The sequence below is a fragment of the Rhinatrema bivittatum genome, chromosome 2 (assembly GCF_901001135.1).
Source record: "Rhinatrema bivittatum chromosome 2, aRhiBiv1.1, whole genome shotgun sequence".
Classification (NCBI taxonomy): Eukaryota; Metazoa; Chordata; class Amphibia; order Gymnophiona; family Rhinatrematidae; genus Rhinatrema; species Rhinatrema bivittatum.
In genome coordinates, this window is record NC_042616.1 from 804,523,256 (window position 1) to 804,544,864 (window position 21,609).

The 21,609-nt window shown below is 45.6% G+C and overlaps 1 protein-coding gene across 1 annotated transcript in view; it reads left to right on the plus strand.

Annotated features, from left to right (window-relative positions):
- The first annotated feature begins 1,222 nt into the window (after window positions 1-1,222).
- The window catches only part of LOC115085768 (lymphocyte antigen 6E-like), a 79,928-nt gene continuing 59,541 nt past the window's right edge, over window positions 1,223-21,609 (plus strand). Inside the window, exon 1 of the mRNA XM_029592151.1 lies at window positions 1,223-1,316. Coding sequence (XP_029448011.1) covers window positions 1,238-1,316 — 79 coding nt within the window. The 5' untranslated portion in view covers window positions 1,223-1,237. The remainder of the gene's footprint in view (window positions 1,317-21,609) is intronic.

Here is a 21,609-nt window from a genome sequence, read left to right on the forward strand (position 1 = left end):
ATATAAAAACCAATAAATAAAATAAATAAATAAACAATCACCCCCAGATCCCGTTCTTCCTTTGTGCTTAGAAGAATTTCACCTCCAACACTGAACCTTTCCCTTGGATTTTTGCAGCCTAAATGTATCACTCTGCATTTTTTAGCGTTAAATCTTAGCTGCCAGACCATGGACCATTCCTTGAGCTTTGCTAGATCCCTCCTCGTGTTTTCCACATCTTCCTGGCTGTCCACCCTGTTACAGACTTTGGTATCGTCGGCAAAAAGTCAAAGCTTTCCTGACAACCCTTCCATTATGTCGCTCACCAAAATGTTGAAAAGGACTGGTCCCTGAGGTGCACTGCTAGCAACATCTCCCTCCTCAGAGGAAATTCCGTTTACTACTGCCCTTTATCACGTCCCACTCAGCTAGGGTCTAAGCCAGTCAGTCACCCTAAGGTCCATATGAAGGGCGCACAATTTATTCATAAGTCTTCAGTGAGAAAGCTTGTCAAAGGCCTCGCTGAAATCTAAGCACACTCCATCTAGTGCTCTCCCTTTATCCAGCTCTCTGGTAACCCAATCAAAGAAATTGATAAGGTTCATCTAATAAGATTTACCTCTGGCAAAACCATGCTTCCTCGGATCTTGCCATCCACCGGATTCCAAAAATTGCACCATCCTCTGCTTTAGCAGCGATTCCATTTGTTCGCTCACCACAGAGGTCAGACTGACCGGCCTGTAGGTCAGTCTGACCTCTCCTTACTTCAGCCTCCTCCTTACTCCTTACTTCATCCTCCTCCTTACTTCCAGTTTTATAAATAGGAACCACAATCTGCCCCTTTTTTAAGTCCTCTGGAACTGCTCCAGACTCTAAAGAAGCACTGAAGAGGGGCAGCCAGCGGAGCTGCCCAGGACGTCTCCACGTTCCCGTAGTACCCGCTGATGCATCCCATCCGGCCCCATCGCCATAGTTAGCTCCTTACGAACACACTGTTCTGGAAAATCTCTCCCCCCTCCCCCTCTGTGACTGTCAGATTTCAGCCTGGGAGAGCAGAGGGAGGAAAGACATCATCCATCCTCCCATTCCGTTTTGCCTCTTGTGGGTTAGAAGCTGATGCTTTGGAAGGAGTCCCTGCCTCACTTTATCAGCTGATCCCAGTTCTCCGGCTTTCCCAGGCTGAAATCTGACGGTCACAGAGAGGAGAGAGTGTCCTGAGGGAATCGGTGGTGGTGGTGGGTGGGTCACCACCCTCTTTATGCTGGCAGTGCTGACCTGCCCTGAGGTTGTCCAAGCCCCCGGGAAGGACAGGGCAGGAGAAACCAGGGGAGATAAAGGTAAATATAATATATACAGAAGCTGCAGCACAAAGATGGCAGTGGCGCAAAATAATACAAACAGAAAGAGGAAGGAAGCAGAGCACAGCCCTAGCAAGCAGGGGCTTGGCGAGAAATGGAAGCGAAATAAGCCAGGAGTAATCTGGCAAAGCTTTGCAGAGTGCAATTAAAATGAAGTAAAGGAACGAGGTTAACTCTTGATTGTCAGTCCCAGAGAAGGATTTACCAGGCAGCCGAGCAGGAAGCTTCGCATTCAGGAATCTTTCCTGGCAGGGCAGTTTGTCCCTGGGCTGCGGAGTAATTAGGGCTGCCAGCTTTTTTTTACAGTCCAGGAGTGCCCGGGTCCTTCTGAGCTAAAAATAGCATTCCCAGCATGCACATTACATTGACAGGCCCTGCTTGCGGTAACAAGCACAAAACCCTGCAGAAAGAGAATGCTTGGAAGCCGAATAGCATTAGCCCTGTTACAGCATGCACTGGGTGTGGGCTTGCACCTCAGAAAGCCCCGAATAAACAAATACAACCTCCCGTACTAAAACAGCACTAACTGTCAGCACTCAAACGATAACAACCCTACCTAGGGAAAGGAAAAACTACAAATACCACACAAGGCCCTAGGACACCAATACATCTCCTATTAGGAAAGCAGAACAAGCCAGGCTACCTAAAAATACTTGTACCTAAAAAGCTTTTAAAACTATATAGGTCCTTTCAGATCAGACACATTCACATCTGAAGATGGGTCCTATATTGCCTCAACAGCTCACGTACAATATTGGTGAATAATACTCACTTAGATCCAATGAAAGCTATCACTACCTGCCAAGAATACTGTTTACCCCAGGACAAATCTGCCATATGAAAACAACGCTAACTCCCAGGACCAAAACAGCAACCACCCTACCCAGGAAAGAGCAGCCCCCATGAATATTACCCTGGGCCTGGGAAGACCATCTCCTACTGGAAAGAGAACAAGCCAGCCTGCTATAGTGTCGGCCTACTACTGTAACCAGTGGCGTGGCCATGGCCCACCCAACCAGGCCTGTTGGGGTAATGGAGTCGCAGGTCGCATCCCCGCGAGGGCGAGGAGAAGGGCCTCGGGGGAAAAAACAAGGCCATCGCAGGATCCAGTCCCGGGGGGAAGCTGTTCTGATGGCCTCTCAGGTACCTGTTGCGATCTCTAATGATCCTCCTGGGACGCTAGCTGCCAGCCCTTTACCATCATTGAGCCTGCCTGAGAGACCTGCGTAGATCACCTTGGAGACACTGTGGGCTGCCGTTAAAGGCCTGCAGCAAGCTTTAGGATCTAACTTTGAAAATATCACTGCAGCGGTTGGCCAAATTCAAACTCAGGTTACGGGGCTAGATTTATTTACAAAGGATAATTAATAGATCGTATTTCCCTAGTAGAGAAGTAATGTGAGGCTTTGGCTAAATGTGATGCAGTTTTGATTGGAGGTCGGGAATTTATCCAACGTAAAATAGAAGCCTTAGAAATTAATTCTAGGAAATTCAATTTGAGAATAGTTAATTTTCCTCAGTCAGTTCATATTTCTCCAATTGAGTTACTAAGGAAATGTTATACTGACTTTCTTAAAGTGCCTCAGCTTTCAATTCCACCTATTACTGAGGCCTTTTATAGACCTTCTGGTCGGGTGGCTTCCTTATCTAGTAGTTCTCCTATTGGATCTAATATTTTAGACAATTTAACTGCTCTGCTTCAAGATTCTCAGATTGAAATTCAAGGCACTGCTGCTTTACTCACAGTTTAGGCCTTAGAGCATGGTAACATTTGGACAATGAAAGTGTTTTTTTCGTGCCTCTGACAAAAGCTTTTGTGGCCAGCCGCTAACTTTATTTCCTGACTTCTCTAAGGTGATGCAGCTTAGATGGAAAGCTTTTTTGCAAAAAAAAAAAAAAAAAAAACAACAACAATGTGTGGTTTATATTGGCGCATCATTTCTTCTTCAATTTCCTCATTAGATGTATTGTTAAATTAGGTACACAGTGAAAATCATTTTCTTTGACACTGATCAGCTTGAAGGTTTTTTGCAGAACAGAGAGAGACCTTTGCTTATTTCCTCTTTCATTAGTATTATTAGTATTTTGTGACTATGAGATTGCGGATTATATTTAGTTAATTGGGAGCTCTGTATTATCTTTATATGTTTATAATAAATCTCCAATTTCAGGTCCATTTAGGCGATGATCTTCCTTCTGAGAACATGGTTGTTTTATACAGTGGAGTTGCCGATTTAAATAAAGAATCTTCTTGAATTTAAATTTCTTGGAAGTTCGGGACTGTGTAACCCTTTATCTAGCACTCTTTTTTGGTGTGTGATTTGGATTCAGAGTGCTAGCTGTGCTCGGCTTGTTTGTGGACTAGCAATTGGAATATGCCATCTTTGGGAATGTGCATTTCTTAAATTTTTGTATTTTGCTCACTCTTAGGAATTCCACTGTGAGTCCAGTTTCTCAGCTATTTCGGTTTTGTCTGCATGTTTCTGTTTCTAATTTGTAGTCTCTTATTTCTATATTAGGTAAGGGTCGGTCTCTGTTTTGCCTGTGTGTGTGTGACTGAAGTGCAGTATTTCTGCTAGCGTGTAGTTTGTAGTAGTCCGGCTTGTTCTGTTACTCCAGTAGGTGATGTATTACTGTTCTAGGGCCTGGTGTAGTATTTGCATTGCTGCTTTTTCATAAGGTTGCTGTTATTTGAGTCCTGAGAATCAGTGCTGTGACTGTTCGGTATGGCAAGGTTCTAGATGCCTCTTTCTTTGCACCGGAACACAAAACCGTGGCGGCGACGCCGGACAGAGGAGAGGAAGGCCTGACCGACCCGTGCGGCAACCAGCACAGGGGACAGCACAAGGGATGCGCTGAAGACGCCCCCCCCCTGGAACAAGGAGGTATGAAAGATCCGCCAGCACCGAGGAGCTTGTACCGCCCCAAGCCCGCCCACTGCCCGCCCACTGCCCGCCCACCGGCACACAAAACTGCAGCAGCAATGCTGAAGGCGCTTGCGCCATGAGGCATGCGCTCTTGGCGCACACACGAAGGAGCACGACAAACTAGGTGCATCATTGAGCCCATGCTATGACGGGGCCTGAATGGAGATCTATGGAGTGATGCAAGTAAGAAGCAAAGAAGGACCTCAAACTCTTTCTCCCCAATGATAAGTACCAACGTTTCCACTATCTCATCCTGTCTAACATTTAATCTGCTTCTATTAAATGTTCAGTCTATGTAAAAAAAAAACCCTTGATTGATGACCTGCTAGAACAGTGGTTCTCAACCTTTTTTCGGCCGGGACACACATTTCAAATGGTTCTCACATGCATGACACACTGAACATGTGACCGTCACGAGGCAAAATGTAAATATATATTCTGCATCCTCAGGAACCCCCCTCAACCCCCAACAATGGGTGCAGAGCAGAACTAGGGCATTACCCGCACAACTCCCCATACAAAAAAACATATTCTGGTTCTGATGACATCTCAGTAAAAGCAAAACAAACTCTCTTTACTGGCAGGCACAATACCCCTCCTTATGAAAAGAGAGTAATTTACCACTAATGCATATCCTATTGAGAAAACACAACAAATAAGATTGATACAAATGCCTACATGCTAGTAAAATACCTCACTTCAGTCACACACCCAGAACTGACCTTCACCAAACCACACATTATAAATATGGAGACAAACTGGAATGGAAAACCAAAAAAGCCACTCTGTATGCAGTGAAAACCTGGAGAAAAGGAAAGAGAAATATAGCACTTAATATAACAATGCACACAAACTAATCCGCACAAAGTTAAACCTGTAATATGGAACACACTCTATCTATGAAAAGGCAACACTACAAATATTTAATCAGGCCCTAAATACTAATTCCACTCCTATTAGGAAAACAGAGCAAGCCAAGCTGCTATAGATCCTCACTCAGAAATAATTATAAAACTATTCTAATAAATTTTACAAAACAGCTACTGAACAGAATAACATCCAACAATTAAAAACTCAAAAATTATTAAAACATGTCCAAATATCAATAAAATATTTCAAAACAGCAGACATCGCATAATACTCAATAATTAAAATGGCAGTCAATCAAGAAAAATACATTTTAAAAGCCACCTTTACTTACCCTCTCCAGCAACTCTCCTACTCCTTTCCCTTGCAGGCCAATAGCACACACCAGAAGCAGAAGTGGCTGCTGAAGCTCTGTCCTCACAGTCCTCTTCCTTAGGGCCCACAACCAGTCACAACCAGTCCCTGTCGTACACAGACCAGTCATCTCTCTGACCAGTCTCTGTCTCTCTCACAGACACCAGTCACCTCGCTGACCAGTCACTCTCTCTCACACACACCAGTCATCTTCCTGACCAGTCTGTCTCTCTCTCACAGAAACACATCACCTCTGACCAGTCTCTCTCTCAATCACACACATGCTCTGTCACTTACATACAAGCTCTCAATCACACAGAAATGCTCTTGCTCCCATTCTACCACACACCCACAAAGCTTCCACTCACGCACCCAGGCACCCATTCTACCACATACACACACAAAGCTGCCACTCACACACCCATTCTACCACACACACACACACACATAAGCTCTCATTCATGCACCCAGGCATCCATTCTATCACAGGCACACACAAAGCTGCTACTCATGCATCCATGCTACCACAGGCACACAAAGCTGCCACTCTTACACACACAAGTTCACATGGAGCCTCTTCTCATTGGCCCAATAACCCTGGCCTCCGGCGGCGAAGGGTCTCTCCAACTTGTCAGCCGACACTGGCCTGGCTTCCGGTGGTGGCACACAGCATCTATCCACTCTTCAGTCCCACCCCTGGGGAGAAGGGAAGCACAAGTGGGGCAGTGGGGCAGCGGGACACCAGGAGCCGTGACACACCTGTCGGTGCTTGGCGACACACCGGTTGAGAATTACTTGCTATTTTCTGCATCTCTGAAACCTGACTGTCTGACAAAGACAATGTACTCCTAAACCAAATTTTTCACCCTAAATATGAGATATTTCACTTTCCTAGACATAAACGAAAAGGTGGAGGTCTACTAATAATCTGTAAAAAAGAACTTAAACTAGTACCCTAAAAAGTTGAGATTAACCCATCCTATGAAGTAACAATTTTAAAATCCCCTCCAGGTCTACTTCAAAAAGACTGCTTTCCACTGATTGAATTATTCGCTGAAGTGTTTCCATCACCAGAATCTATACTAAATGTAGGAGACCTTAACTTCCAAGTAGACAAAATACCGAGAACCATAGCTTGTGAAATGTTTTTAGAAGCAATGGAAGCCCTGGGATGGTCACAATTCTCTTGAAATCCACTCATAAAGCAGGCGACGCTCTAGGCCTACTATTCGCTAACACAAGTAATTGCCTAATCAATATTTCACATACGATACTGCCCTCATCTGATCACCAATTAATAAAAGTGGAAACAACCATCACCACCCAAATCCTTAATAATACAGAAAAAAAGCAAGCTTTTACCTTCAGGAAAAAGATAGAGATGGAAGTTCTTGCTGAAGCAATAGAAAATAAGCTCCATGAAATAAATCAAACCAACTCCACATCAGCATTTGACTCCTGGGATAAAATAGTCAACAACATAGCTGAAAACCTTAGCCCGGTCCAGACAAAATCTATTATCAAAGAAAGGAATAACTCCAAACATAAGAAGCTCTTGTACAATGATGAATTAAGAAGCACTAAACTGACCCTTAGAAAATTAGCAACAATGGCAGAAACGTCCATCCGCTGAAACCCTAAGAAAATATACCGTATTTTTCGCTCCATAAGACGCACTTTTTTTCCCCCAAAAGTGGGGGGGAAATGTATGTGCGTCTTATGGAGCGAATATAAAAAAAAAAAAAAAAAAAATCTAACACCCCCCCCTCCTGACTCCCCCAAGACCTGCCGACTTAATTTACTGCAACCCCCCACCCTCCTGACCCCCCCAAGACCTGCCGACTTAATTTACTGCAACTGCCCACCCTCCTGACCCCCCCAAGACCTGCCAAACGTCCCTGGTGGTCCAGCGGGGGTCCAGGAGCGGTCCGGGAACGATCTCCTGGGCTTCAGCCGTCGGCTGCCAGTAAACAAAATGGCGCCGACGGCCCTTTGCCCTCACTATGTCACTGAGACCGACCAATAGCAGCGGTCGGTCCCAGTGACATAGTGAGGGCAAAGGGCCGTCGGCGCCATTTTGATTACTGGCAGCCGACGGCCCACGCCCAGGAGATCGTTCCCGGACCGCTCCTGGACCCCCGCTGGACCACCAGGGACGTTTGGCAGGTCTTTGGGGGGGTCATGAGGGTGGGGGGGTTGCAGTAAATTAAGTCGGCAGGTCTTGGGGGGTCAGGAGGGTGGGGAGTTGCAGTAAATTAAGTCGGCAGGTCTTGGGGGGGTCAGGAGGGTGGGGGGTTGCAGTAAATTAAGTCGGCAGGTCTTGGGGGAGTCAGGAGGGTGGGGGGTTGCAGTAAATTAAGTCGGCAGGTCTTGGGGGGGTCAGGAGGGTGGGGGTTGTTAATTTAAAGGGTTGGGATGGGGGGTTTTTGGGGAGGGGTTCCCAGAGAAAGAAACGTTTTCAGATCTGGGGAGTGGACTGAAATGGCCCTCCCCAGACCCGAAAACAAAATGGGGAGAAAAAAAAAAGCTATGCACTCCCCTAATTTGCTCCATAAGACGCCCAGACCAGAGCCGGTTTAGCACAATTTTTTTTTTTTATTTTCCCCCTCTGAATCCTAGGTGCGTCTTATGGTCAGGTGCGTCTTATGGAGCGAAAAATACGGTAAATCCTTTCTAACAAAATACCGTACTCTAACCAATAAAGCAAAAAAAAAAAGAAAAAGAGTACTATGCTAAACAGATTCACGGGGTTATATTCAATTCTAAACTGCTCTTCAAGGTTATTAAACATTTAATTAAGGACCCAACATCCTCCATCTCGAGAAACTACAACTTCACAAAGACCTCTTGCAATACATAATAAATATGCCACAGCATTCTTAGAGAAAATCAACAAATTGAAAAAACAATTCCCTATTTGTTCTCCAACAAAAGCACCCGAAGTCCCAAAGACCTTGGTTAAATGGTCAACATTCGACAAAGTATCAACATTGGAAATTAGTCAAATCATTGCTAAAATGAAAGCTATGACTCATCCATGTGACCGAATCCCAGCCAGTTCCTTGAAACAAGTAAATCAAGTAATCACTCTGACAATCACCACCTTAATTAATCACTTGCTATCAGAAGGACTCATACCACATGGATTAAAACAAGCAATAATAAAGCCGATCCTAAAAAATAAGACTGGCAGAACTGACGATTGGGACAACTATCGTCCAATAGCCAACTTACCGTTTCTAGCAAACGTTCGAAAAAGCAGTGCTATCCCAACTTGTAAATCACATCGAAGATCAAAACATCGTCTTTCCAAATCAATTTGGATTTCGGGAACATCACCTTTTTCTTCTATGCTGATGACATACAGTTTTACATCCCATTCTCCAGATCACTTGAAAAGACAGCATCGATACTCTCTACCTACATGAAAGCAATAGAACAAGAACTTTTGCAACTCAAACTGACAATCGAGTTGCAGCGTCAGGTCAGTGGAAGCCTTGCCGGAAGAGCTGCCCGAGAGAAGCGGGGTGCAAGAGACTGAGCCTGGGAGAGAGAATCTGACTTCCGCCCTCCCCCCCCCCCCCCCGACGTCATCCGGGAGAGACAGCCGCGACTATTTAAATCGAGTTGCAGCGTCAGGTCAGTGGAAGCCTTGCCGGAAGAGCTGCCCGAGAGAAGCGGGGTGCAAGGGACTGAGCCTGGGAGAGAGAATCTGACTTCCGCCCTCCCCCCCCCCCCCCCGACGTCATCCGGGAGAGACAGCCGCGACTATTTAAATCGAGTTGCAGCGGCGCACAGCTGCCGGCGCGCAGCCGAAGCCGCGTGCCAAAGGGGCGCGCCCCTGGGAAAAAATTTGCTGAACACATCAATAGTTTAACCACCTGCCATAGACTTGGGTAATTTTCAAATTAACCCCACAAATCAAGTACCGGATTTAGGAGTACAGGTAGACGAAAACTTCACAATGAAAATGCACATCAGTAAATTAATTAAGACAGGTTATGCCAAGTTGTGTATACTACATTGGTTAATATCATTATTAACTTTGGAGGACTTCCGAACTGTATTGCAAACTCCAATCTTCTCGAATCATGACTACTGTAACTCCCTACTACTAGGTCTTCCAGCAAGTCACCTAAAACTACTACAAATACTACAAAATGCTGCAGTAAGACTATTAATAGGATCATGGAAATATGATCACATTACTACCTCTCTGATGTCACTACAATGGATGCCAATACAATCCAGAATCTACTATAAAGTACTAACGATAATATTCAACATCATTCATTCATTAGGGGAGACACTACAACCTTACAATCCATAGAGATCTCAAAGGTCTAAGATCTCAAAATAAAGGTCTATTGACTATTCTCACAATACAGAGCACACATCTGATGCAAATAAGAGATCAAGTGTTTTCCATAGCGGGTCCAAAGCTCTGGAATTCTTTGCCTGACATTACGGATTTTACCAGATAGAAAGAGATTCAAATGTAAATTAAAAACACAGCTATTCAAAAACACATTGTTACGCGGGCCGACCACACCCCGCTATTCAGCTCTGCCAGGACGTCCTCCGGGTCTCTCGTTGTGGCGAGGAATTCCCACCGGCATCTCTCGCCACCCGGAGCAGCGCCCCATTATTCCCCTCAGAACACCACGACGGACACCCTCCCCACAGCAGCCTCTGGCTGGCTCCCTAGGCACACACGCATGCCGCTCCTCCCCTCTTAAAGGGCCAGCAGTGGGAAAATGCCTGCGGTCCGTTCCATGGCGTCAGACCTGGGGGCCTATTTAGCCTCGGGTCCTGCAACCACCAGATGCCTCAGCAACAGGTTGAACTCGTTGGAGCTGCTGGGTGCTGTGTTCCTGACTCCATGTTCCCGACTCAGTGTTTCTAACTCCATGTCCTTTGGATTGTCTTCTGGCTTCTGACCCCTGGAACATTCTTCTGACTCTGAATTCCTGTCTCTGCAACCTTTGGATTGTCTTCTGGCTTTTGACTCTTCCTACATTCTCCGGATTCCGCTTGTCTGCTGCCTGCCCTGACCTCTGGAACGCCACTTGGAATTTGCTTGCTTGCCACCTGCCCTGGTCTTCAGAATGTTGCCTGGCCTCTCCTGGATCGCTGTCCATCCTGACCATGGACCACCCGACCTTGTCTTCCCCTCTTGTCGTAGGATTCCTTTTCATCGGAGACCCGTGCCTAAGTCCAGCCGGTCTTGGCACCTAAGGGCTCAACCTGCAGGGAACAAGGGCTGGTAGTGGTGAAGGTCCAGTTGGGTCTCTGCACCGATCAGCTCTGCTTGCCGACAACAAGGACCTACAGGGGTTCCCCCTGCAGGTAGCACCAACCTCGTCTCGGTCCAAGGATCCACTTCATAATATAATTTAACTTAAAAACATCAGAATATACAGAGGCACAAAGACAAGGACAAAAGCTAATAATCAAATAATGAAGAATAAATTCAAACAAGAGAATGAAAGATTCTCAAAACAACACACCGAATAAGATGTTAAAACTATCACGTTAATCTCCCGTACACTCTGCCTTATGTACAAGATCAATAGCTAAGATGTACCAGAAAATTATACTTGATAGATACTAATGCCTGCCTGTGATTACCACCTCTATAACTAATCACTTGTTTGTTTGTTTGTTGAGTTGTAATTATGAATGTCACTTTGTAAACAGTGTGATCTATACATGGTACGACAGTATATAAAATGTCTAAATAAATAAATAAAACAGCAGTGGAGAGACATGTTTTGCTGAGGTGACACCAGAATTTGAATTTTTTTTTCATGTTGGTTGCAATGTAAATTGTCCTAGCTCTGCTCTGCACCTGTTCTGATGAGTAATGCTATTTTATTGTAGTTTTGATGATTTCCGGCTTTCTGCAAAAAGAATTAATGAAAAAAATCAAAGAATACATTAATTTTTGTTTTATTACATGATTGATTGGATCTGTTTGTTTTTTTTGCTTTTTTACATGATATACTTATGCATTTATAAACTGAAATGAATATAAAATAAATTTAATACAGATTAATAAGGAATTTTTAATTCTGGTAAGTGCTTGAAATAATTGAGGTAAAATGTTTTAAAGTTTCACACATAATGCATAATGTGTAAAGTTTCACACATAAAGTTCACACATAAAGTTTCACACATAAAGTTTCACACATAATGCATAAATGCCTCTCCTCTATCAACACCTTCCTGACCTCCCTCCAGCTTGCCCTCAACACCGCTAAAACTGAACTCCTCCTCATCCATAACCAACAGACCTTCAAGCTCTCTCCTTCCAACAACCCTTTGATCGCCACTCTCATTTCTCAACCTCCCGTACAAAACCTTGGCGTCCTAATTGACGCACATCTGAACCTGAAAAACCATATTACCTCTGTCATAAAAGGAGGTTTTTATAAACTTATGGTTATAAAAAAACTCAAGCCTCTACTCCACACACATGATCTCAAAACTGTCGTCCAAGCCACTTTATCTTCTAAGCTTGACTACTGCAATTCCTTTTATCTTGGCCTCCCTCTCTCCACCATCAGACCTCTACAGATATTACAGAACGCAACAGCAAGGATAATCAGCAATGCCCGTAAATCAGATCACATAACCTCCATCCTCAAGGACTTACATTGGCTCCCCATCTCATACCGTATACTTTTAAAAATTCTTACCATCATACACAAAGCCATCCACATATATAATTCCTCATGGCTTAGTGAACCATTAAAACTTACACAATCTTCCCGCCCTACCAGAATGAACCGTAAATGCACCCTACAAGTCCCCCCACTTAAGAAAGCCCAACTTACAGCCACGAGAGATCGTGCTTTGTCAATTGCAGGCCCCACTCACTGGAATACTCTACCTCTCAATCTCCGCCTGGAGCCTTGCCCCTTCAAATTCCGAAAAATGCTGAAGACATGGCTTTTCCACCAGGCTTTCCCGGGTTAATTCCTCGCGGACTCCTGACTCCCCCTCCACATGACCTTCGTCTCATCCTCTTTGTTCCAATGTAACCTACTGAATCATGTAACTATTGTAATTCTGTTGCAGTTTGTAAATTCTCTTTTCCATTTTAGTTTATCGCTCTTTATTTGGTTTCTTCCTGTTAACTTTGCTTCTTCCTAGCTTCCTATATCCAATTTATTGGTTGTCCTTGTTTTCCCCTTCCCTGTTTATTGTATTTTCCATCTTTCTTGTTAAAATGTAAACCGATATGATGTGTATTTTAATGTCGGTATAGAAAAGTTGTTAATTAATTAATTAATTAATTAATTAATTAATTAAGGGCTGTTGCAAACTACTTAGAAAGCCATTGTAGGGTGCAGTATATGGCATTATGTATCAACTAGGGGTCATGATTTGAAACTCCAAGGAGGAAGATTTAGAGCCAATGTCAGGAAATATTTCTTCACTGAGAGGGTGGTGGATGCTTGGAATGCCCTTCCGGAGGAAGTGGTGAAGACAAACTGTGAAGAGTTTTAAAGGGGCATGGGATAAACATGTGGATCCCTAAAAGGCTAGAGAATGGGAATAAATAAAAAAGCTTAACCGGCATGGAACTGCAATTACTACCCTTAAGAGCAATATGGGGGTAACTTGCACGGAGTGGCAGTTGTTACCCTTAAGAGAAACAGGGGGGTAACCTGCAAGGAGCGGCAGTTACTACCCTTAAGAGAAACATGGGGCTAATCTGCACAGAGCGGCAGTTACTACCCTTAAGAGAAACATGGGGGTAACCTGCAAGGAGCGGCAGTTACTACCCTTAAGAGAAACATGGGGGTAACCTGCACGGAGCAGCAGTTGCTACCCTTAACAGAAACATGGGGGTAACCTGCACAGAGCGGCAGTTGCTACCCTTAAGAGAAACATGGGGGTAACCTGCACAGAGCAGCAGTTATTACCCTTAAGAGAAACATGGGGGTAACCTACACGGAGCAGCAGTTGCTACCCTTAAGAGAAACATGGGGGTAACCTGCACGGAGCAGCAGTTATTACCCTTAAGAGAAACATGGGGGTAACCTACACGGAGCAGCAGTTGCTACCCTTAAGAGAAACATGGGGGTAACCTGCATGGAGCAGCAGTTACTACCCTTTAGAGAAACATGGGGATAACCTACACGGAGCAGCAGTTGCTACCCTTAAGAGAAACATGGGGGTAACCTGCATGGAGCAGCAGTTACTACCCTTTAGAGAAACATGGGGATAACCTGGACGGAGTGGCAGTTGCTACCCTTAAGAGAAACATGGGGGTAACCTGCACGGAGTGGTAGTTGCTACCCTTAAGAGAAACATGGGGGTAACCTGCACGGAGTGGCAGTTGATACCCTTAAGAGACACATGGGGGTAACCTGAACGGAGTGGCAGTTGCTACTTTGGGAAGCTTGCTGGGCAGACTGGATGGACCATTTTGGTCTTTTTCTGCTGTCATTACTATGTACTGTGTTGCTATGCAACCAGTAGGTCTCAGACCTGCATGCCTACAGCCCACCCATGTTAACCTTGCGCCCACCCAAAAAAATCAGTTCTGGCCACACCACTGGTTGTAACTGGACACTGTACAAAAAGGTGGAAAACAGGACTGTCCAAAACCGGGCAGTTGGTCGCCCTAAAAATAATACATAAAGTGTTTAAAATAAAAGGCCAAAAAAGAGAGAAGAACATAACAGCGATAGCCCGCTTGCTAAACACAGCTCTCAGAACAGCAAATAAATAAAGTTTGTGTGGCAGATAAGAGGATTCCGACCCAAGAATATACAGAGCAGAGGTCCCCAAGCGTTTAAAGAAAGAACCAGACATAGCACATTTCAAATGGCAGCGGGCGTGGCGGGGAGAGCAGGGGTTCCCCCTCAGAGTTCAATGAGCGGGGCTTAGGGTGGAGGGAAGTTCTCTCCCGGGCGGAGAACAAAAAAAAAAAAATGACAAACATCCCAGCTGAGCCGAATCTTCCACTTTCTTACGTTGTATAAAACTTGTTTCACGAAAGTGACATTGAACGACAGTCAGCGGCGTGCCTCAGATTACAGATGAGAAGTGAAAACTCCTAGTCGGATTTTTTGTGTGGGGCAATCCCGTAGCAGAGCTCAGTTACACAGAGCAGGAGGGACGTGGAAGCAGAGGACGGCTGGACCCTGCCCCGGCCTAGCTGGTTGCTTGCAGTGGGTTTTTGGGGGGTTTTTTCCCATTTTTAAATCTCCAGGAGCTGCCTGGGGATATCGGCCTACTCTGCTTGCACTTCCATTTTCACATGGATAAACGGACATGAAGGCGCAATGCAGCGGTGCTCTGAGCCTGCCTCCATCCTAATCCGGTCCTCAAAGGCCACGAAGCAGTTTATTTTCCAGCTTTCCGCAGTGAATTATGCATAAGGTGCATTAACATGCATTGTCTCCATCGTGTGGAAAAATACCTCATGGGCCTTCGTTCTGGAAATCTTGAAACCAAGACTGGTTTATGTGGCCATCAAGGATGAATTTTGGAGATCTCCTCTTTTTTTTTTTTTTTTTTAGAATTTCTCAATTAGTACAACAAGAATATTTTTGCAGTACTTGAAGAGTTTGCTTATGCAAGAAAAATGATAAAAGAAGAAATACTATCTGTATTGAAAACAATCCTTAAACAAACACAAGTCCATTAATCGAGAGACAGATGGTACCAGTTTGGCAAGCAAGCAACATTTTTAAACATCAGTGATTCTCCAGAAGCATAAAATACAGGCATCTCAAGCCTGCTCTACACTGGCCTTGTCATCATGAAACCTTTTTAACTGCACTGAACGATAAAAAATAAATGTGTTCCCTTGAAATATCCCCTACACATTTGCAGGAACAGGTAAGAAAAAAAGATGCCCCTAATTCCAGAACGAGGGATTTTGATTGCAAAAACAAAAACACATTTTCTCTGCATCTGCGTAGGCTTAGAAAGATCTGGAAAAACTTTTACCTTATCTCCTATTCCTAAAGAAAAGCTTCAAAACTACAGGCCCGTCCATTTCCAAAGCCAAGGCAACTATCAAGATTTTTCTAGGCACAATATCCACTTGAGAGCTTTCGAACCTGTCAGGGGAAGCCGAAAGATCACTGCCACCTTCTTGAGCATTAAGGACTCGTCTTCCGAGAAGAAATATGACATGCTTTATAAAGGGGAGGCATATTTCGAGGCTGTATCTTTGCATTTTCAGTCAAATATTTTTTAACCGTCTCGCGAAGTGACACAGAATTACTTTTAGGAAAATTAACAAAACATACATTTTTATGTCTTAAAGAATTCTCACGAGAACAGTGGGCAGCCAAAAATTCAAGCTGTGTCAAGGATTGAAAAAGAAATTCATTTGCTTGATTCAAATTCAAAAGAAGCTCCTGGCACAACAGTAGTTCAAATAGTGAGCAATTCCCCCGGACACTCCGGCCAAACACGGTGCCATTTCCGGGGGATTGCTCACTATTTGAACTACTGTTCTGCCCGGAGCTTCTTTTGAAATAATCAAGCAAGGAATTTCCTTTTCAATCCTGGACACAGCTCTAATTTCTGGCTGCCCACTGTTCTCATGTATTGACTGCGTGTGTAACGCCTGGCAATCCATACCATACTAGTGCATTAAAGAATGTTCAAACATCTCAGTTCTTGTACCGCGAGAAGTATTATCCGTAATCATAGCTGCATGAAGATAGGAAAAATCTGAACCCTGGTTAGAAAGGGATCCTAGAAAGGTGGAGCGTTAGCTAATAAGGAAGAATGGGATTCAATCTGGGCTGAAGCATTAGTTGGAAATGTGCACGACTGTGCTACACAATCCTCTACATAGAAACATAGAAATGACGGCAGAAAAAGACCAATCGGCTCATCCAGTCTGCCCAGCAAGCTCCCACACTTATTTTCCCATACTTATCTGTTTCACCGACCACCAAGTTCAGGGCCCTTGTTGGTATCTGTTTGATTCACATTTCCTGCCATCCCCTGCCATTGATGCAGAGAGTAATGTTGGAGTTGCATCAAAGGTGAATCATAAGGCTTAATGGTTAAGGGTAGTAACCGCCGCATCAAGCAAGTTACCCCGATGCTTGGTTACCCAGACTGCACAGATCACTGCCTTGTTGGATGTTGTCTCAATGTAAATCCTCTTTTCCACATTTATCCCTGCCATTGAAGCAGAGAGCAAATAAGCGTGGGGGTTAGCCTGCCCACCACTAGTGTACTTTCCACACACTGTAAGGAAACAGCTAAATCTTCAAGCGATATAAAGGCTTCCTCTGTAAATTAAGAGGACGAACTGGATTTAAACATGGAGAAGAAGGAGAACGCACCACCCCTTGGCCAATGCAAGGGCTAGCTGTGGCAAAAATCTTAGGAAAAGAAGAAAACTTATGCGCTATAACTAATTCAGGAGATCCCGCATCAGTGTCCTGCACTACTAGAGACCCTACAGATACTCCTCCTCCGGTATTATGCGGAGCGGTTGGTGGGGAGTCCACAGGAGAGTCAATGGTAAGCAAAGCTTGTAGAGGAGGGTTCCATTTTTCTGGGCTCAAAATACAAATGCTGCTTGGAGACGACTCGGGTAATGTCGATACCGCAGTCCCTTGGTTGGCTTGTAGATGTAACTATCCTAGAATTTAAGGGACCTGGAATGGTAACCAAAGTCACCTCAGAAGATGTCATATTTTGTCCCTTCCTCTTCTTGCCCGTATGCCAGCCAAGGGTAACAACTTGCCAAACTGAGGGCAAACAAAACTTACAAATCCCCAAAGATGGACTCAGGGAACCACTTGACTCCCCAATGGGCTTCCCAAGGGGCTCACAAGGGACATGCCCATTTGGCTCACGCCTTAGGTTGTGCATCAGTGGTGGTGCACCATAGGTCAAGGGTGCGCTGATGATGTCAGCCTGGGATCCGTGGCGTTCTTTCCACCCACCCGAAGACAGTCTGTCGGGGAGAAGGCGCTGTTTCTTTCCTGCTGGGTCTCTCAGATCTCCTGTTAGTGTCTCCTGTTGCAGTAAGCATACAACGATTTAAAACTAATTGGAGAAAGTTCTTTTTTACTCAATGCACAATTAAACTCTGGAATTTGTTACCAGAGGATGTGGTCAGTGCAGTTAGTATAGCTGTGTTTAAAAAAGGATTGGATAAGTTCTTGGAGAAGTCCATTACCTGCTATTAAGTTCACTTAGAGAATAGCCACTGCCATTAGCAATGGTTACATGGAATAGACTTAGTTTTTGGGTACTTGCCAGGTTCTTATGGCCTGGATTGGCCACTGTTGGAAACAGGATGCTGGGCTTGATGGACCCTTGGTCTGACCCAGTATGGCATTTTCTTATGTTCTTATGTTCTTAACGTGCCTGCATATTATTCACTATTCTCAATTGCCCTCTAATAGTGCAATTGACTCCTCGCCCTCTAATAGTGCAATTGACTCCTCGCCACGATCCCCCGCCGGCATACCATGCTCCAGCAGGATTTTCAATGCATGTGAGGTGCTGTCTTTGCCTGCAGCTACTTCTCCCTGGTGCTGGTGGTGGGAGTGGGGCTCAGAACGGTCTCCCACATCGGAGTCTTCCCTCTGCCTCGCACTTCCCCTGCCCAGCATACCCTCCTTTCTGTCTCCTCCCACCAGCATAAACCCCATCCCCCATTACCTGTACCCCCTTCTGCTCCCCCCTTCCCCTAATCAGCATAACTCTCTGTCTCACGGTTCCCTCTGCCTCCCCATTCCCTCGCCAGCCTCACCCTACACACCTGACCCTGCCTGCATCTCCATTCTGCCTTCCACTTCCCTCCCCCAACAACATATCCAATTCCTCCTATTTTTTTTTTCATTTGTTTTGTGGCCTGATCACTACTACAGCCGCTTCTGCGTGGCCCCTGTGATACTGGAATGGTGCTGGGATGGAGAAAACGTGGCAGGTTTGTGGAGGGGTTTTTCCCATTTTTCTAGGCCCAGGCCTTACCGTGGCCGTTTCTCTTCAGTCCCTGCGGCGCTGGAGTGGAAGTTGGGAGCGGCAGCGGGAAAGAGACAACGTGGCTTATGCATCCCTGCTGCTTCTTCCCACCTCCTACTCTTTCACCCTTGCTTTTTTTATTTTTTTAATAAAAGTGAAACCTGACCGCGGGTTGGAAGAACGACCTCTAGAGGCCGGTTTTGACCTGTGGAGTATGGTTTGGTGACCACTGATATAGAACTCACATACACACACACCCACGTGCCTTCTGTTAAGGGTAGTAACTGCCGCTCCATGCAGGTTACCCCATGCCTTCTGTTAAGGGTAGTAACTGCCGCTCCATGCAGGTTACCCCCATGCCTTCTGTTAAGGGTAGTAACTGCCTCTCCATGCAGGTTACCCCCATGCCTTCTGTTAAGGGTAGTAACTGCCTCTCCATGCAGGTTACCCCCATGCCTTCTGTTAAGGGTAGTAACTGCCGCTCCGTGCAGGTTACCTCCATGCCTTCTGTTAAGGGTAGTAACTGCCGCTCCGTGCAGGTTACCCCCATGCCTTCTGTTAAGGGTAGTAACTGCCGCTCCGTGCAAGTTACCCCCATGCCTTCTGTTAAGGGTAGTAACTGCTTCTCCATGCAGGTTACCCCCAAGCCTTCTTTAAGGGCAGGAAGTTTCCGCTCTGCACAGGCTATCCCCGTTAACACAGGGAAGCTGAGGTGGATAGCAGAATAAAGATGGATATTTCTTTTATCCTATCCCTTATTCTATATTTGGTGAGGGTCTATCTTCTGGAGGTGTGACTGAGGTGGTCGTAGTTCAACCTGCTCTGTTTTCCCACCAGCAGGTGTATTGGTGTTTTAGGGCCAGGTGGGATATTTGCGGTGTTGCCTTTTATTTGTACAGAGCTGTTGCTGTTTGAATTCTAGGAGTCAGCGCTGTTTAGGTAGGGCAAGTTTGCTATATATAGGCTCTGCATGACTTCTTTGTACGAACTCGTGTTACAGCACAAGAGTGGATGGTAATGGAGGGGACTTTAAAGTGACAACCTAATTAGAAATGTTTTTCCTATGATAAAAACTGGAAAACATCCCAGTTCATCCCAGCCAGACAGCTCAGAGAATGCCTTCAGCTAATGTAGTATGAATGTTTTAATTGAGGACTTCAAAAGACATCCCTAAATTTGACTGTTCAGTCAAGCCTTTTCCTGTGCTTAAATTCAGCTTCAGCTTTACCACTCAGAATCTAATCCAACACTTCATCTTCAACCCCTAAACAAGCACTAAATTCTCATAATATGCCATAGTACAGAGATGGACTATACAAGCATCCCCACACGTTTTTAGGTATTAGTACCTATTGTTTTATACCCCCACTTTCTTTTCCAACTCCCAGTTGTACTCCCTTCTTTTATTGTAACTTTTTCTCTTCCTCTAATTATTACCTCTTGTTTATTGTTACCGTTATTGTTAAGATCTTTGTTCTCTGTAAACCGAGTTGATTTGATTTGTATCAAGAAAGTCGGTGTATAAAAGCTATAAATAAATAAATAGATTTATCTCTTAAAAATCACAGGTGTGCCACTCTTTAGACACCGTGAGTTGACTTTGAAGCACATTTATATAATTTATATATAGAGACAGCCCATGTTCTGCTGCATGAGCCTAGAGTGGAGAGGAACACGTCCCAGGCCCTTCTTGTTCTCCCTTCACAATAGTGTGGCCCTGGGATGTCGGGCTCTTACCGATGGGGGGGGGGGAGGAAATAGTCCTCCAGAGGCCAAGGTATCGTGGGGACTTTCTTCCACTTTGCCCTGGGGAGGGTCCCCTTTTACTTTCAGTGGGAGGGATGTGAGTGCCAACAAAACACTCCGGACGCTCGCTGTAGCAATTATTCAAATGCGATAAACGGCTCCTTACCCACCGGCTCTTGGCACCGCCGGCTTGTGGTCACCGTTCCCCCAACTTTCTCTGTCTGTGCAAGTGCCTCTCAGTAATTGTCCGGGGAAATTCCTCCCCCCCTTCCAGGGCCTGGAAAAGCAAGGCTTCCCAGGGAGAGAGGAGTATCCTGGTTGGGCGGGGGAAAAAAAAAAAATCCCCTTCCAGAAATACTGGCGGACCCCAAAAAAAAATCACCAGATCTCTGCAGTCTTCCACTTTGTACCTCTTCTCCCAGTGGGGAAGACTCCAGACGGAGGGATGAGGGGGGGCTCTCCCAGTTTAACCCCAGTCCTTACAGGCCTCTCACTCTCTCTTCCGCTGGCCCGTGGGATCTTTCGGAGGGAAGGTCCGGTCAACAGGGGGGTCCAAACCGCTTTTCTCAGCTTCCCCCGTTTCAGGGCAGGGGAGGGCGGCAGCAAAAACCCCTCCTCCCAGATCTCCCCCCTAAACAAACTTCTTCGCTCAAACGCCCCCAGGCCCGACACCCTCGGACCGAGGATGAAGGGGGCAGAGCGTTCCCCATCCGGCCGTCCCAGAAGGAGATCCCTTCCCATGCCCAGGGGTCTCGCAAGAACTCCACGAACAAAAAAACCCCAAAAAAACCCCAAACAATTCGGAAGGCAACCCAACCAGACAGGGAGGGTACGGGAAAGGATCGGTCTCCCCCCAAAACTTCAAACCACAGAAAAATGCCCTGCTCCCCCTGACTCCCGAATGCAAAGCTGCGCGGCCCACCTGCGCTGCGCAGGAAGCCGCTCGCCGGCCGTCCCGGCAACCTCTGTGGAGGTTGCTCTTCTGAAATGGTGCCCGACTCTAACCCCCGCCTCAGCAAGGCGCTGCTGACCCTGAGATTTCTCAAGCTTAGCGGCCATTCATCACCATCATTAACTATCATTCATAGATTCATAATCATCACCAGTTCATCTCTGTTATTCAATTCACTGTTATTCAATCAATATGATCCGTATCAATATTTAATATCGATCATCAGTTCATCAGGCAGACCAATGAAACCCTGCCCAACCCACCCACCCTGAGTTGAAAGTGTTTACCTTCATTAGTGCGCTCTCTCTCTCTCGCTCCTTGATTGAAGCCCTCGACTGCCTTCCGGGCTGCCGCGTGAGGCATGCGGCAGCCTGTAAATCTGTCTTAAGTCTCCGGGGACCTCTAGCAGGCTGAAAATTAATGGGGGTGGTAGGCACAAAGCTGAAGGCCCTGGGAA